Here is a 17,575-nt window from a genome sequence, read left to right on the forward strand (position 1 = left end):
AGTATTTTTGCTTGTACATTTCATGTTATAGTCTGGCTTGCCAGGCTAGTGCCTCATATCCTTAATCAAAAATATCAAACATCCAAAAATCACTGGCTATTCAACGAAGAGCCTTGAACATCATACCCTGTCTTTAACACAACACCCAGCTGTGCAACACATCCTTGAACAACATCTGCAACACAGTCTGGAAATTCATAACCAGGTAGGCTATGCAACACACAGAACCTTGAATATTATACCCAGGTATAACCTATAACACAGAGCCCACCATTCTCTTAACATTACTGAACAATATACACACTTCAGATTCATGAACATGAACACTATTTATACACAAATTCTGCCCTCCGCTCCTTTTCCAGAAAATGGTCTGTGACCCTGTCATACCAGCTGGTTGTGCTTTCCAGAGACTTTACCAATTTCTGTTAGCAGCTAGCACTGCAGATCCCAATAAGGCTCAAGCTAGCCTACAACCAGATTGAACTACAAATGAAATAAACGAGTGAATTCACGAATGATCAAACTAATAGAATGGATGAAAGTTAACGGAGCACAACAAGTAATATTTACATTTATTTACAGAGTAATGTACAGAGACATCGATGAGAAGAGCCGTTTATATGAAAAGAAATTCGGACAGCACTTTGGCACACGACTACACTTTCTCGACATCCGCTAGGGACTGACTGATCATACTTCCGTGTTCCTCGCCGAAGTACCGCCCTTGTCATGTCTTTCAAACACTACCTCCAATAATCCTTTATCAGCCTGGCTTCTTGTCCCTCCCACTGTCTCGTTTAGTCCCAGAGAAGCCCGGCTTCCCTGGAAGTGACGATTTTGTTGATTTTAACCAATAACAACTAGCCGAAATTGGCTGTTCAGAGCCGTCTCGTAGACTGCAACGGATACCCGGCTGCCAGTCAGTGTTGCCAGATACTGCTGACAATTTCCATCCCAAAATATGTTCAAAACCCGCCAAAATGCACTTAAAACTGCCCAATCTGGCAACACTGCTGCCAGTCCATAGAGCCCATTGAAATAAGAAAGGTTACAGCCTGGCAGCAAAGGTGATTCTCATAGCGAACTGCAAGTTCGTCAGACATCACTCAAATAAGTTACAGGATAGTTATGAACATAAATACAATCTTGGGCATATATTATGTTATGCAAGTTATTGTTTTAATGAGAATTCAACGTCGTAGACGCCGCAGTTTGGGGAGAGAATTTTAGGGGAAGCTCGGCTTCCCTTGTTGTCTCTGAGAAATCGCCCCTGATATATATATATATATATATATATATATATATATATATATATATATATGTGTGTGTGTGTGTATATCTCATCTCATCTCATTATCTCTAGCCGCTTTATCCTTCTACCACTACACCACCGTGCCGCCCATGTGTGTATATATATATATATATATATATATATATATATGTATATATATATGTATGTATATATATATATATATATATATATATATATGTATGTATATATATATATATATATATATATATATATATATATATATATATATATATATATATATGTGTGTGTGTATATATATATATATATATATATATGTATAGGGCGGCACGGTGGTGTAGTGGTTAGCGCTGTCGCCTCACAGCAAGAAGGTCCTGGGTTCGAGCCCCAGGGCCGGCGAGGGCCTTTCTGTGTGGAGTTTGCATGTTCTCCCCGTGTCCGCGTGGGTTTCCTCCGGGTGCTCCAGTTTCCCCCACAGTCCAAAGACATGCAGGTTAGGTTAACTGGTGACTCTAAATTGACCGTAGGTGTGAGTGTGAATGGTTGTCTGTGTCTATGTGTCAGCCCTGTGATGACCTGGCGACTTGTCCAGGGTGTACCCCGCCTTTCGCCCGTAGTCAGCTGGGATAGGCTCCAGCTTGCCTGCGACCCTGTAGAACAGGATAAAGCGGCTACAGATAATGAGATGAGATGAGATATCTTAAAGCAGATACACAGAGCTTTTATTTTTAAATAAATTTCTGAGTGGATAGTAGCTCCATCCTTGACTCTTGTATGCTGCAAAAATGGGAATAAATATATATATATTTGAGAGTTAAAATCAACCACAAAGTTGGCATTCAAGCTGCCCTGCTGAGCCAGCCAGCCCTGAGTGTGTGACATCACAGCAGGAACCGGCAAGGCCGAGGCCTTTTACAGCTATAGACCAAAGTCATATAAATAAAAATTTATGGTAAAAGTAAGAAATACCGTTACCGACTTGCTCAACTAAGACTGATTTGACTTCAGTGATTGTGGGTTGGCTCTCATTAAAACAGGATAGGTGTTACTGTATAACTTATGCAACATACATGTACATGCATACATTTTCACTGATAAAACGTAAAAGGCTAATTAAATAATCAGATGAACTGAGACAATCACATTCTGAAGCAAATTAAATAATCTTGTACCGGTAACTTAAGCACACAATACAAGTTACATGTATTAACCTAAATGCAGGTAAACAACGTGTTGTTTTTGTTGTTTTTTTATCCAAATGAGAGTCGGAGCTTACCTGTCTGTGTTCTCGCTTCTTGAAGGCCGAGCTTGTGGCCGATTGTTTTGAAACAATCTGACTTTCAGTTGTTCGTTCAGTTCTCCGTTCATTCACTTCTTTCACGTAAGGGCGAGATGGCAGCAATATCCAGTTTAGAAATAAGATGACTGCTACACTCATTCTCTATTTTGTCCATACGGAGTACTCCGCCATTACTGCTCGGCTCAGGCAATTACTAAAACCCAGGACGGAATGGGACGTCACCGGTTTTAGCAACAACCGTGGGGAGGTCACTGCCCAAGCGATATGTCGCGTCCCGTTCCATCCCGGGTTTTAGCAACATCCCTCGGCTCACTCCAGGAGGACTGGTGCAACTGAATTTTGCTTTAAAAAATAAACAAATAAAATAATTTCCTTTTCTTGTAGTTTTCTTTTTCTTTAATTGTTGATACTGCACCCTCTTTCAATACGGGCTTATAGCCAACGCTCCTCAACAGATCAGAAGTCTCGTACGAGTCTTCAGTAAAATGTGCAGAGCAGAGGAGAGACCACTTCATAGGCACCCAATGTGCCCATGAACTTCTCGCAAACCGCTTCCAAATATTTGCAGTTTGAACATTCTTGGACCATGAATGCAACGTAAATCCACCTTCTGTCGTGTTGCTGGCGGGTGCAGCAACACATCTACATGGCATGGCGATAAATTAGCTCAAAATGGAGGATCGGAGTTGCAGTCAGCTCTGTGTTTTAGTATAGTGGTAATGGCGATGAGACTGATAGACTTCCTGCTGTGACGTTACGGACGTCAAGGTCATTCACTCAGACCGCTACCTATATAAATCACTTTAATCGTAAAAATGACTATATTAGATTTATTGTTAACACTTAAAACTATTCCTGTGCCATTCTTGGGGTCTCAAGGCATTTATAAACGAAAGTGAGGCCATGGCTCTGCATATATGCTTTAAGGTTAGGGCGGCATGGTGGTGTAGTGGTTAGCACTGTCACCTCAGAGCGAGAAGGTTCTGGGTTTGAGCCCAGTGACCAACAGGGGTCTTTCTGTATGGAGATTGCATGTTCTCCCTGTGCCTGCACTCAAAAAAAAAAACTTGCTCAGTGAACATAAATTATGGAAAGTATTTCCACTCAAGTAAAATGTGTTAACTTGGCCAGAAACAATTTTGTTGAGTGACCTAAATGTCAACCATTACATGTTAGACTTGGGTTCATGTAACAGACACCCATGTTGGTTTTTTTGAGTGTGTGTGTGTGTTTCCTCTGGGTGCTCCAGTTTCCCCCACAGTCCAAAGACATGCAGGTTAGGCTAATTGGTGGCTCTAAATTGACCGTGAGTGTGAGTGTGAATGGTTGTTTATCTCTTTGTGTCAGCCCTGCAATGATCTGGTGACTTGTCCAGGGTGTACCCTGCCTCTCGCCCATAGTCAAGTGGGATAGGCTCCAGCTTGCCCGTGACCCTGCACAGGATAAGTGGCTACAGATAATGGATGGATCTTAAGGTTAATACAGAGTTTACATACTGTAAAACATCTGGCGAGCTATTCTAGCTCTCTGAGCGACCTACTATATTAACTTGCCTGTACATGTTTCAGCAGGTTGGATATTGAGCTATGAAATGTTGATATCTCCATGGTATAACTTGCAGATCATTATAATTCTGTTTAAAACTGACAAAACCTGATCAATGGGGCCTGAAAAAATTTAACCATGCACAAGAAAAAGAGCATTACAGGGAACCATGTATGCAAGTACTGTAATGGGAGTATGAGCAGTTTTCACTTTTTACTCCTGCAGACAAACTTATTTTGCTATTACACACCCATGCACTCTCGTTCCACTTCTCATCAACAGATATAAATAACTCTTCCACTGCATATATTAGTATGCATTGCATTAAGTTTAAAACCAGACTCCTTGGAACCATCTAGAAATACCCCAAAATTTGACTGTTTCTGCAGCTTTTCTACACTAAAGCAGATCCAGCTGTTCTCATCAGGATACATGTACTTGTGGATGTCTAACCCAATGGTAATTTAGCTTATTGTTCAACAAGCTACATTTTGTATTGATTCAAATAACAAAACATACTGTTCACTAAAATGACTGATAAGTAATTCATGGGTTCGCTTTGGGTTTCTTTTAATGCTAACTCTTGCGTTTGCCTGTTTTCTATATTTCTTCATGCGTTTCCATGTTTACACTGACGCTAGTTCATGGGTTACCTTATTAACTTTAATTCTAGTTCATGAGTTAGCCTTTTAACTATACAGTATTACTAGTTCATGGGTTATGCCCTATTCAAGTCATGGATGTTAAAACTTGCTGTTATTCGGACATGGAAGCATTCACGCATTGCAATTTCATGTACTAGATAAAATGTAGGCTGTAGTTTTTCATGCTTCAGGTCACGTTAGAACAATGTCGCTCATATTTATGACAAATCAAATTTGAAAAAGTCTGATGCACCACTTCAGTTCAACTATTATTATCATTGCAAATAAAATCATTCGTAGTTTGACTGACTGCTTTATTACAGGTGTGGGTAGAGCCCTGAATACTAGCACTTACTCTAAAGTTTAGTTGTGTAGTTGTGACTGACTCCTGTATTTCCCAAGGCTGTTTTCTGCTCAATATACTATCTGGATGCTTTCTATCATTATCAGCTCCTTTAACAGCTGGGTTCTTTGGTTGGTTTCTACCTCAGCTGGTTCATTTTCTGCTGCAGAGGAGTTGTTTTCTGCCACACTTGGGTTGTTTTCGGCCTTGATAAAGGCTTCTGTCAAATCAATAATGTAAATATGAAATGTAAATGTATTCTCACTTCTCCAACTCACTTTCATGTTGATTCCTTCTTTATATTTTGTCCCTTTCCTCCCTGGGCTACATTGTGTAATTACACAGCTGCTGCTGCTTAACACTGTGTACACTTCACTGTGAACCGGTAGCATCATAGATATCTGGGTTTTTTTGGGTCGGTTGGGGCAGGGTCACTATATATAGTAAAAGATTGGTTATGTTTACCAGTTCACTATTACTTTCTCTGATATGGGTCCAGGCTTATGCAGCTTATGTGTATGATACGTCTCACTGTGGCATTTCTGTGTATTGGTGTTTAGAATGACGCAGTTTTAGTGGATGACCTTTTCTGCATGTCATTGTGAATAACATTGAACCTGCCTCACTCTAATTGGAACCAACAACAAAACAACACATGCATGGATCTTTGTTTACTGCCCCTTTGGGGGTCAAGTTTAAAAAGAGGAGTATGCATAAGCTGCAGGTTGCCTATAATGACTGTCTGCAGATATTACTTAAAAACCAAGGTGGTGTAGTGCAAGTGAAAGATTTTGTAAGGCGGGGGTTAACACTGGAAATAAAGACACAGTTTTTGATATCAAAGACAGTTATACCAATATTTCCACAGGGGTGACTGGAAATATTGGTATAACTGTTTTTTTTATATCAAAAACTGTCTTTTTTTAATACACAGTATTGTGCAAAAGTCTTAGGTACATTGTAAAGAAATGCTGTAGACCAAAAATGGCTTAAAAATAATGAAAAGAAATGAAATGTTTCAGCGTTAATAAAATCCTATAAATAGCAGTAAGCCATAATAAATGAAACAAAGTCAATGTTTGGTGTGAGACGACCATTTGTTTTTGTTTTAAAATAGTAGTCTCAGGTACAATGAGTGCAGTTTTGTAGAACAGGATAAAGCGGCTAGAGATAATGAGATGAGATGAGATGAGATGAGATGAGATGAGATGAGATGAGATGAGATGAGATGAGATGAGATGAGATGAGATGAGCGGTAGGTCTTACTGAGCATCTTGCAGAACCAGCCACAGTTCTTCTGGACGCTTTGACTGTCACACTCGCTTCTTAATTTTGCAGCAAAACCCAGCAGCCTTCATTATGCTTTCTTTTTTAATCTGAAAAGTGCTCTCTTATATCATATGTTCCTCAGATACAAAAAATTTTCTGTAACATTTAATTTTTGTTCCCCAATGTATAAACAAAATAAATGCAGATTGAAATGAACAGTGGGCCTCTAATCATGTACCTTAACACATTTATACACAAGCTTGTTAATATATTCTGTTTACACAAGTAATCAGTTAAACAATGAATGTTTTATGTTAAAAGATGTTTTACAACAGACATGCTGTTTCTGTAACTTCCTTCTAATTTATGATGCAACCTGAAAGAATTGGGCTTCTAGTACACTTACAAATGGACCACAGCAGTGTTTCAAATGTAACCGATGAATTAGCGGTAGAGAAGGCAGACAAACTCATGAATTAGCATTATAGGAAAAAGGCTAATCCTTGAATTAGCATTATACTAAACAGACAAACTTATGAATTAGCATTATAAGAATAACCCCTGAATTACTGTTATAGCAAGCAAGATGACCCATGAACTAGCATTATGCAGAAAATGAAGAAGAAGCTGCATGACTCTGTGCATTGAGGCTAACCACAGAGTTGTGCTGGAAGAATCAGTTTGGTCATTTTAGACTTTGCGTTGAGGGAAAAAAAAAAAGCTTCTCACTGGAATGTATTGAGGTATTTCACCTGACGTCACAGGGTCACGTGACGCCCGGTGTCCACCATTTTGGACGGCAAGCTAGCTAATGTCAACAACAGTAGCTGGTATGTTACTGTAGCAATATTTACGTTCAGTCATTTGGATGACTGTTAAAACCTTTCAGTCTCAAGTTTTTCCTTTACTGGATTTACTAGTTTACTGAGCTAGCGCGCGATGGCTCCCGGCTTGGCCGGCGAGCGCGAGATGGCTCCCGGCTTGGCCGGCGAGCGCGCGATGGCTCCCGGCTTGGCCGGCGAGCGCGCGATGGCTCCCGGCTTGGCCGGCGAGCGCGCGATGGCTCCCGGCTTGGCCGGCGAGCACACGATGGCTCCCGGCTTGGCCGGCGAGCGCGCTAGCTCAGTAAACTAGTAAATCCAGTAAAGGAAAAACTTGAGACTGAAAGGTTTTAACAGTCATCCAAATGACTGAACGTAAATATTGCTACAGTAACATACCAGCTACTATGTTGTTGACATTAGCTAGTGCTAACAGCTAGTTGCTAATACACTGCTACAACTACACCGACCCTAATAATACAGTTCTTGGTCATTGCCTGGTAACAGCAAATTTATAACGGGCCATGTCTCAACAGACTAAGAAGTTATTTCAATGACATTTAATAACATTTTGTTTATCCTGAGGACCGAAAGTAAATGAAAATGTGAACAAACCTTAGCTGTAATCAGATGGCGACCACCGGCTCCAGGGACGACCCGCTGATGTAGGCATGTTACCCAGCCTGACACAAAATATTTGTAGGCATCCGAACTCGTATACGCTTTCAGATCAATACCTGTGTATGGCGATGGGTTTTTAACGACATAGGTATACATAGGTGTGGGCCGAAGTCAGGTAAAGACGAGGGCTTCGTGTACTTCCGTACGTCAGTGAACAATCCTGGTGGAAGCAGGTAAACGTCGTTCTCTAAGCCTGCTAACCTCAATTTTTGCAAATACCTCTCCCTCTGCTCACCCTGTAAATGCCCTACGTCGCTGGATAGTGAAGGTGTTTTCTGCATCTCGCTCCTTTTTCTTTTATGTTTTTCGTTTGTCGCCTTCCTCACATTCAAACTGATTCGAGCCGTGCCGTCCAAAATGGCAGCATCACATGACTTGGTCACGTGAGTGAAATACCTCAATATTGGTGATTTGCAGACTATATTGTTTCCTTTGACTAGCTAGCATGGAGTTAGATAGATGGCTACTTCACGTTAGCCATCTGCTATAGTAAAGTACTTTTTAAATAATATTTTGTTCAATCTGATTATGCTAGATAGGTAATAATAAATAACTAAACCTAAATGCTTAAAACTTGTTTCAAATCGATTATTGCCAATACCACCAACGTGCTGACTTTCCACAATGATTATATACTAGCTTGCATTGCATCGAGGTAAAATTCATGTTGGATTAATAACCTGCATATCTGTTTATAATATCTTTTAGACATAACCATGAGACACAAACACATACATTGACACACCTAGAGTAGATTTTATAAGTGAGTGTTAAAGAAAATTTTTTTTTTAAATTAAACATTTACTACTGTGTATGCACCACATACATTTACTTACATGCTCTGCTCTGGTCAAAAAGTGTATTATAAATAGGGCAACATATGGATGTTAGTCAGTATTACAGTTTTTTTTCTTCTTTTTTTTTTAGTTCTACACATCTGCATCTGCTTATAAAAATACTGATATGGTCCGTTGTTACTGTTTTATTTCCTGTTTTCTGCAGCTCGTGCCACAGTTCCACCCTGTCCATGCCCCATTGGTTGTTGTGTGCCCTTTTTTAAATTTATGTACAATTCTCCTGAATTTCTTATCTGTTTTTCACTTCTGTGCTTTCTTATTTTGTTAGCTTCAGTATCTTCATGTGTTCTGAGATTTTGAGCACTGGCAGACATTTTTTTTAGGGGTTTGGGTCTGGATATCCCTTTGCTTGTGTTCTGACCCCTACCTTGTAATTTGGGCTGTAATTTGTTATTAATACAGTACCTACTATCAAGGTTTATGTGCATGTACAGTACATCCAACTTCCTTTTACTAAATGTCAGTGCAGTTTGATCTGTTGTATCATGTTTGAGCAGAGAAAACACAAAATTATGCAGGCCATGAAATGTAAAACTAATAGACCTGTGTTTCTTAATTTTTGCTCCTGGAGGACCCACCCCTGTACAGTTTACTGTCTTCTTTGCCCACAACACACTTGATTGAACTAATCGGCTAATTAACAAGCCTGAATTGGGTTCATTGGGAATGTTAGAGCAGGGGAAATGTTTAACTATGCAGGACACAATTTATTTAGATTTGATATCTAACCCCAAACTATTTCTTCTCTTTCCATCCAAATCCAGGATTGACAAATCTAGCATTACCGCGCTTCGAACCCGGTGAGTAATCTGCTCTCCTTAAACATCACCCCGCACGCGCGTGCATACACACACACACACACACACACACACACACACACACACACACACACAGAGTTAAGATATAAAAGAGAGTCTGATTATATGTGTATTTGTATAGAGATGGATTAATGATTAGTCACTAGGATGATGAGTGTGTAATTAGCATTATACCTAGCTACAGAAAAGGGCCTGGAAAGCCACATGTCGAAAAGATTATACCTCTCTCATTCAGGACTGCACATGCAGAGGCACTTATCACAATCAGATTTCCATTCAGCAATCACGTAATCTGAGCGAGGAACACAAATAGAACACGTTCAGTTCAAGAATGGTTTGCAGCCTTGATTTAGAGGCATGATTGCTCTGTTTGGTGCTTTGAGTACAATTTATGTTTTTAATGTGGACTACAAAGCAAATACATATTAATAAACTGTATCTTTCATATATCTTTTATCAGGCATGCCTGGAACATGCATATTAAAGAATAGATAGCTATAACTATACACTGATCAGGCATAACGTTATGACCACTGACAGGTGAAGTGAATAACATTGATTATCTTATTACAATGGCACCTGTCAAGAGGTGGGATATATTAGGCAGCAAGAGAACAGTCAGTTCTCAAAGTTGATGTTTTAGAAGCAGGAAAAATGGGCAAGGGCGGCACGGTGGTGTAGTGGTTAGCGCTGTCGCCTCACAGCAAGAAGGTCCTGGGTTCGAGCCCCAGGGCCGGCGAGGGCCTTTCTGTGCGGAGTTTGTATGTTCTCCCCGTGTCCGCGTGGGTTTCCTCCGGGTGCTCTGGTTTCCCCCACAGTCCAAAGACATGCAGGTTAGGTTAACTGGTGACTCTAAATTGACCGTAGGTGTGAGTGTGAATGGTTGTCTGTGTCTATGTGTCAGCCCTGTGATGACCTGGCGACTTGTCCAGGGTGTACCCTGCCTTTCGCCCATAGTCAGCTGGGATAGGCTCCAGCTTGCCTGCGACCCTGTAGAAGGATAAAGCGGCTAGAGATGATGAGATGAAAAATGGGCAAGTGTAAGGATCTGAGAGACTTTGACAATGGCCAAATTGTGATGGCTAGATGACTGGGTCGGAACATCTCCAAAATGACACATATTGTGGGGTGTTCCTGGTATGCAGTGGTTAGTACCTACCAAAAGTGGTCTAAGGAAGGACAACCAGTGAAGGCCTCTGCATGCTCTTGCGACAAGGCTTTCGCAGACAGCTTTTCGCAGACAGTTGTAATTTATCGTTGAGCGGGGAGTAATAGGCGTGCGCGATGTTATTCACCGCTACAACGCAAGGGGGCGCGAAGTCACGAAATCGCTAGGAGTAGTTGGTGGGTGTGGTTAGTGGAGTGTTTATCCTCCGGTTACTTATAATGACTAGAACTGGAGTCGTATAGATGTACGTACTTTCTCACTTCCTCGATCAACCGCTCTTCGTGCTGCTCCATCTTCGCTCGTGTTTTTAAAAATGGCGGTCGTGAAAACAAACCAAACTGGGAAAGTAGGGAAGCGGAAGTGCGTGTACAGCGGATGTAGAGTGGACCAATCAGAGCCCTCTTGTCTGCGAGGCTTCTGCGGTGGTCACAATTTTTGGGAGGTGCGCGCAGAGCGTCTGCGAAGGTGGGGGGGCTACGCAGACGCTATCTGCGACACCGTCTGCGAGGACTGCGTTGTCAGCATAAATTGGCCTTGAACCAGCAACAGGGTCATGGGTGTCAAAGGCTCACTGATTTGCATGGGGCATGAAGGCTAGCCCACATGGTCCAGTCCCACAGAAGAGCTACTGTAGCACAAACTGTTGAAAAAGTTAATGCTGGCACCTTTCTGTTTTAGCCAGCATTAACTTTTTCAGCAGTTTGTGCTACAGTAGCTCTTCTGTAGGATTGGACCATATGGGCTAGCCTTCGTGCCCCATGCGAACCAATGAGCTTTCAACACGCATGACCCTGTTGCCATTTCACCGGTTGTCCTTCCTTGGACCACTTTTGGTAGGTACTAACCACTGCATACCGGGAAACATACCAGTTTTGTGGACATTCCACAACATTAAATGTAATGATAAATGGATAATAAATAAAAACTTGTTAGCACTGGTGAATTGCTATGATATAAGAGGAATAAAGCAGTTTGGGACATACACTGTCATTGGAAAAGAATCAATTTTGGGTTGGTAGTGTTCCATTTCATGTTGGTTCCCACCACCCTGTCATTGATTATTTTTCTCTAAAAGCACACCCTATTGTGTTTTATTCCTTACTTAGTGATTTATCAGCTGTTTTTTTTTTCAGTATTGGTTGAGCCTCCCCTTCTCTCACTCCCTGTCTTTTTCACCTCCTCTCTCATGGGAAATTTTGAAGGACTGCTAAAGTGCTATTTGTCAGCAGGGAATAAGTGGGGATGAACTGACTGAATGAGGTCGTGACTACATAGCTGTCTCACATCCATTTACTCTTATACACATGGAAATGATCTACCGTTTAGCCTCAGTTCATGCTGGCTGCCACATCTCCCCCACAGACACGATGAAAGGCAAATTGTAATATTTCCAGCTGTAGTGTCTGCTCATGAAGGCTCACATGCCCACAGAAAGAGCAGAGTGCATTTATTTATAACATTCCCATTTATAAGGTGAATTATTTGAACCTGTAGTGGCTCCGGACCTTCTGATGTCCCTTGTATGTTTGTGTTGCCCATGAATCAGCATGCATTAAAGCCCTGAGCCATTATCTCTTGCTGATTTAAATATGTAATGCTCTTCAGTTCAACACAATAGGTAAACTTTAATCAGAGAATAAATAGCAGTCCAGTGAATAAAAATAACCAATTGGAGATGATCAGCCAAAACCTCTCTCATATTTTTCTCTCATTTTTGTCATCTAATTTTTAATAAGTAATTCTCAAAAAAGTAGATATTTTACAAAGTTTGAAACAGAACTTAATTATGATCCATAGAATTTCCAGCTTTCTGACACAACTACACCTTCAAACTTTTAGAAGAGGGGCCTTTGGGAAGGATTGAATCCTTGTTGTCCAAGATGGCTACCAAGACGTTATATAGCAAAGCTACATTGTAAAGTTTTGTTAATTTTATTTATAATATTTATGTACACTCACTGGCCACTTTAATAGGAACTTGTTATTGATTCTAAGATTCCTGTTCTTGGCTGGCAGGAGTGGAACCCAATGTGGTCTTCTCCTGTTGCATGCTGGGATGCTTTTCTGCTCACCATGGTTGTAAAGAGTTGCTATGAGTTGTTCTATCCTTCCTGGCAGCTCGAACCAATCTGCCCATTTTCCTCTGACCCTCTCTTATCAACAAGGCATTTCCACCCACAGAACTGTCGCTCACTCAGTGTTTTTTGTTTTTTGCACCATTCTGTGTAAACTCTAGAGACTGTTATGTGTGAAAACCGCAGGAGATTAGCAGTTTCTGAAATACTCAAACCAGTCCATCTAGCACCAACACTCATGCCACAGTGAAAGTCACACTTTGAGATCACAATTTTTCCCATTCTGATGTTTGAAGTGAACATTAACTGAAGCTGTTGATTTGTATCTGCATGATTTTATGTATTGTACCGCTGTCAAGGGATCGGCTGATTAGAGAACTGCAAACAGCCGGTGAATGGGTGTACCTAATAAAGTGGCCAGTGAGAGTATGTCTGTGTAATATATACTACAGTAAGTCATACGTAAAAAGTTATATTAGCAAGTGAAAATATCCTGAATAAAGACAAATTTATTTCCTACTTTTCATTATGAGATCGAAGAAATATATGTTTATTGGGCATCTTTTATTGTCTTATTTTATTTTGCAGATAATTTTTGCTTCTTTATTGACAAAAAGCTCAAACTTATTTGCCAAGTTGTGGTTTGTGGTCATTTATATGTATATGAAGAACATTTCCAATGATAAGATAAACTCTCATGCTTTGTTAGCTAAAATCACCCTTCTTCAGTATGAAACTAAAGAAGCAAGAATCTTACAACAGACATGTCTTGGCTGATCACTTGCAGTAGAGGAACATCGTGTAATCCAGAATTTTTGTTGTTGTTGTTTGCAAAGTATGGTTGTAATAATCTCATAGCGGAACTTTGTTTTTAAAAAGTACTGGAGATAAAAATGTTGAGAAACACAATGTAATCATTTAGAAACCAGGACAACTCTCAGAAAGAGATATGCTTCAATTATAACTAGTACTTGAACGCACAATTACTTTCACAGAATGACAGATTTTATGGAAGTAATTGTTATTGCCTATATTGTTTCTTAACTGGAAGCCCATTCGAATGAAAACGAAAATAAGTCAAGGAGCGTGATCCTGCAGTCTGATTAAATGGCCTTTTATAATAACATGCAATAATTACATTGCCACTTGTGACACAAGCATTTGAGTTTGCAGGAAAAATAACCTGCTAGAAACTTGCAAGCACCTTGTTAATTTAAGGTGACTGGCTGCGATAATTGTAGCATTACCGCAGGAAATGATTTGAACGAGGTAACTGGCATTTCATGTTTAGAGTAGTTTCTAGTGTTGTAGTTAAGACGGCCTAAACCAAGACCAAGTCATGACCAAAACCAGAGTGTATCAAAACTGAGACAAGACCAAGATTTTGAGGGGTTGAGACCAAGTCAAGAACAAGACCGAGACCAAGGCAAAGTGAGACTGAGTCAAGACCAGGATCAGACCAGTGCATGTGAAGGGGCGGGGAGGGGCGACAGCCATTAGTAGTAAAAATAAATAAATAAATAATTTTAGCAATTAGTCATGTTATTGGTTGCATTTGAAGCAGGAAATTTTACAACTGATCACAGGAATAATGTTAACAAATAAATCACACAATACACAGGCAATTTAGTAATTGCCCCACAGTTTTGGTCTTGACCCATCTTGAAATAAAATTCTGAGTCCTTTATGTCTGAGATTGAGACAATACCAAGTAAAAGTGCTGTTGAGACCTTCAAAAAGCAGTCTCAAAATCAAGACCGATCTCAAGTACTACACCATTTCAGTCACAAATGATAACATGGGTAAGGAATAAATCATGTATCTCATTATCTCTAGCCGCTTTATCCTGTTCTACAGGGTCGCAGGCAAGCTGGAGCCTATCCCAGCTGACTACGGGCGAAAGGCGGGGTACACCCTGGACAAGTCGCCAGGTCACCACAGGGCTGACACATAGACACAGACAACCATTCACACTCAAATTCACACCTACGGTCAATTTAGAGTCACCAGTTAACCTAACCTGCATGTCTTTGGACTGTGGGGGAAACCGGAGCACCCGGAGGAAACCCACACGACACGGGGAGAACATGCAAACTCCACACAGAAAGGCCCTCGCCGGCCACGGGGCTCGAACCCGGACCTTCTTGCTGTAAGGCGACAGCGCTAACCACTACACCACCGTGCATGGTTATAGTAAAATAATCAGCAGTGGTGTGGTGTGATATGCTCTCTCGCAAAGTTACTGTTACCACCCCAAAGTTGATTATGATTCTAATTTGAGTGCACAATAACAGCATGTCCCAAAGTGATTTATTCCTCGTATTTTGCTTGTCATGAAACTGAGAAAGCATAAAGTGCAAAGTCCTCTGTCCTGAAAACTTTCCTGTGGTGGAAAACGTAAAGTTACAGATTTACCTCTGACTATAACAAAGTACTAACACTAGAGAGTACTTCCAAAAATGTTAAATAAACATCTTCGTCACCATATCAACAATTACACACATTTAAAATCTGTTTGTGTGAAGAATACAAGTCCATTTTTAGATTGTTACTATGGAAGCAATAACGTATTAGAACGAGTGCATTAACATAACCCCATAACCCTGCACGACTGTCAGAGTTGCTGTTATAGAAAATGTATCAACACCTTCTGACCAATCAGAATCAAGAATTCAACAGGTGTGAATACATTTTAATGAACTACACTTTCAATAAATGGTGGGCGCATATGCACAGCACAGGTTACACCTATGAATCATCAGCAATAAATGATTGGTTCTGAAAAAAAGTTTTTGTCTTTATGTGACAATCAATGCTTGGATTCTGGAGTGGATTTTCTTCTAAAAATAATGGCCAGTGTTGTGTAACTGGAAGCCAGTTATGTTCACTTTGGCGAGCAGTTACAGTGGTAACAGGTGGTATCTCCACACCTTAGTCTTCACCTGCTGTTCAGTCTCCCTGACAACAGAGTGCACCACTCCGTGTGCCAGGCACAGAGGCTGGCAGGATGGCTACGAGAAGCCTGTTTATATAACACTCTAATACAGTGTGCTTGGGTATATCCAACAAATTTCTAAGTGTCTAAATAGAAGTCTCATGCTAAGACTCTGCCATATGCCGTTTCCTTCATGTTGTGCTCAGTGACTCCTTATACATTTTGCCCTGATCTGAGAGGACTGCACTGGTAAAGGTTATCCTGTATGCTTCTGTCATGAGAAGGTCAGCGCTAGCCTGGATGCTAATTGAAAATATTTCAGCAGGTTGTACGGTGCTGTTCCAAATACCTCAGGGATATCTTTTAGGCAGAATTTTTTCATCACAGCTGACAGCAGTCTGATACCCCTGTTGTTTATGCTTGGCTAAGTAGATGACGGAGCGTGTCAAGAGGCTGTGGTGCTGACAAAAAGCTGGTGGTCATAAGGGTGATTTCATGATTACAGTGTCATTTAGTCTTTGAAAGACTTAAGACAACAATGTCAAACAATTTCATTTTGTAATGTTTCTTTGTTGACAATTACTGTATTTTGCTATTAAATGAGTAATGGTGGGGGTTTTTAGCATGGAATTAAAATACACAAATCCACAAAATGCGTAACTATAGCACCAATGGTAATGTGGATATTAAGGATAGCCTAATGATTTATTAAAAATGATTTTATTTTTAAATTCATAATTAACTTCCAATCGATAATTTGGTTAAAATTGTTGACCTTTCAAAGTGACTGCTTTAATCAAAATCACAAAAATAATTGAAAATTTAAATGAGAATGAAAAGAAAAAGAATGAGAAGACTTGCTTCAGGAAATTTGGACAATGAAATTTCCTGGTGAACATGTGATGTGAGTGAACGTTGTGTGACACTAAAATGTTCATTTTTCACAATCTATAATGAAGGACTGAAGGAAAAAAGATGGGATGTTAAATGGGTTGCTACATCATTGCAAATATACTAAGATTTTAATGACTATATTTGAAGGTAAAGTGTAATTATAGTGCACTATGACAGGTAGAAATGCTATTTTAAGAGTTTCTCTATCTTCTAGATTTACGATAGGCTTTATTAACGGTATAAATTATCTATCTGAAACCTACATGTATGTTGATGTGAAGGACATCTGTACTACTAAAGGCTGTCTGTCTGTCTGTCTGTCTGTTCACCTATGCAAATCGACACAGCTGGACACACATACTCCATACTTTGCACATGGATTGATGACACCCCTGAGGGGCCCAAGACAACATTTTCGATTTTCCAGAACATGGGATTAGTGCTAATCCAACACACTATTCATTTTCCATAGGCTACATGTTCACGCTAACACACTGCGCACAGCCTCGGTGGGGAATCCCCTCCCCGACTCGCCTGAGAATTTTGATTGTACGGGACCTCGCAATCAGCGCTCCTTACTGGAGACTTACGTAAGGGCCGAGTCTACGTCACTGAGGAGACATGGGAAGCGATTTACGTCATTCTGGCAGAACACAGTGAAAACATATATATCACATGTGCCCACTCAACTCTCCACTGGGCCTTCTAGACCTGTGTTATACAACTACTAGTGTTATCTAAGTTTAATAGATTGTATACCTTTACTTGATATACATTATTTGTAAATGTAATATCAGTGGGACATAAATAGCATCCCTATCATGAAATGACTCATTAGTTGTCAAATTTAGGTCTAACCTAATTCTGACTCAAATTCTATGACAAGTGCTTTAAACATTATCCAGTTTATTGCAAGAACGTGGCACGAATTCATGTCAATCTATCTGCCAGT

General features: G+C 40.3%; 1 protein-coding gene across 3 annotated transcripts in view; it reads left to right on the top strand.

The window, feature by feature from the left end:
- rap1gap2b (RAP1 GTPase activating protein 2b) overlaps positions 1 to 17,575 on the top strand; it is an 89,042-nt gene that overhangs the window by 17,251 nt on the left and 54,216 nt on the right. For all 3 annotated transcript variants that reach the window (XM_060935169.1, XM_060935167.1, XM_060935168.1), the window contains exon 2: positions 9,498 to 9,533. In XM_060935169.1, coding sequence (XP_060791152.1) covers positions 9,498 to 9,533 — 36 coding nt within the window. The remainder of the gene's footprint in view (positions 1 to 9,497; positions 9,534 to 17,575) is intronic.

The sequence above is a fragment of the Neoarius graeffei genome, chromosome 12 (genome assembly GCF_027579695.1).
Source record: "Neoarius graeffei isolate fNeoGra1 chromosome 12, fNeoGra1.pri, whole genome shotgun sequence".
Classification (NCBI taxonomy): Eukaryota; Metazoa; Chordata; class Actinopteri; order Siluriformes; family Ariidae; genus Neoarius; species Neoarius graeffei.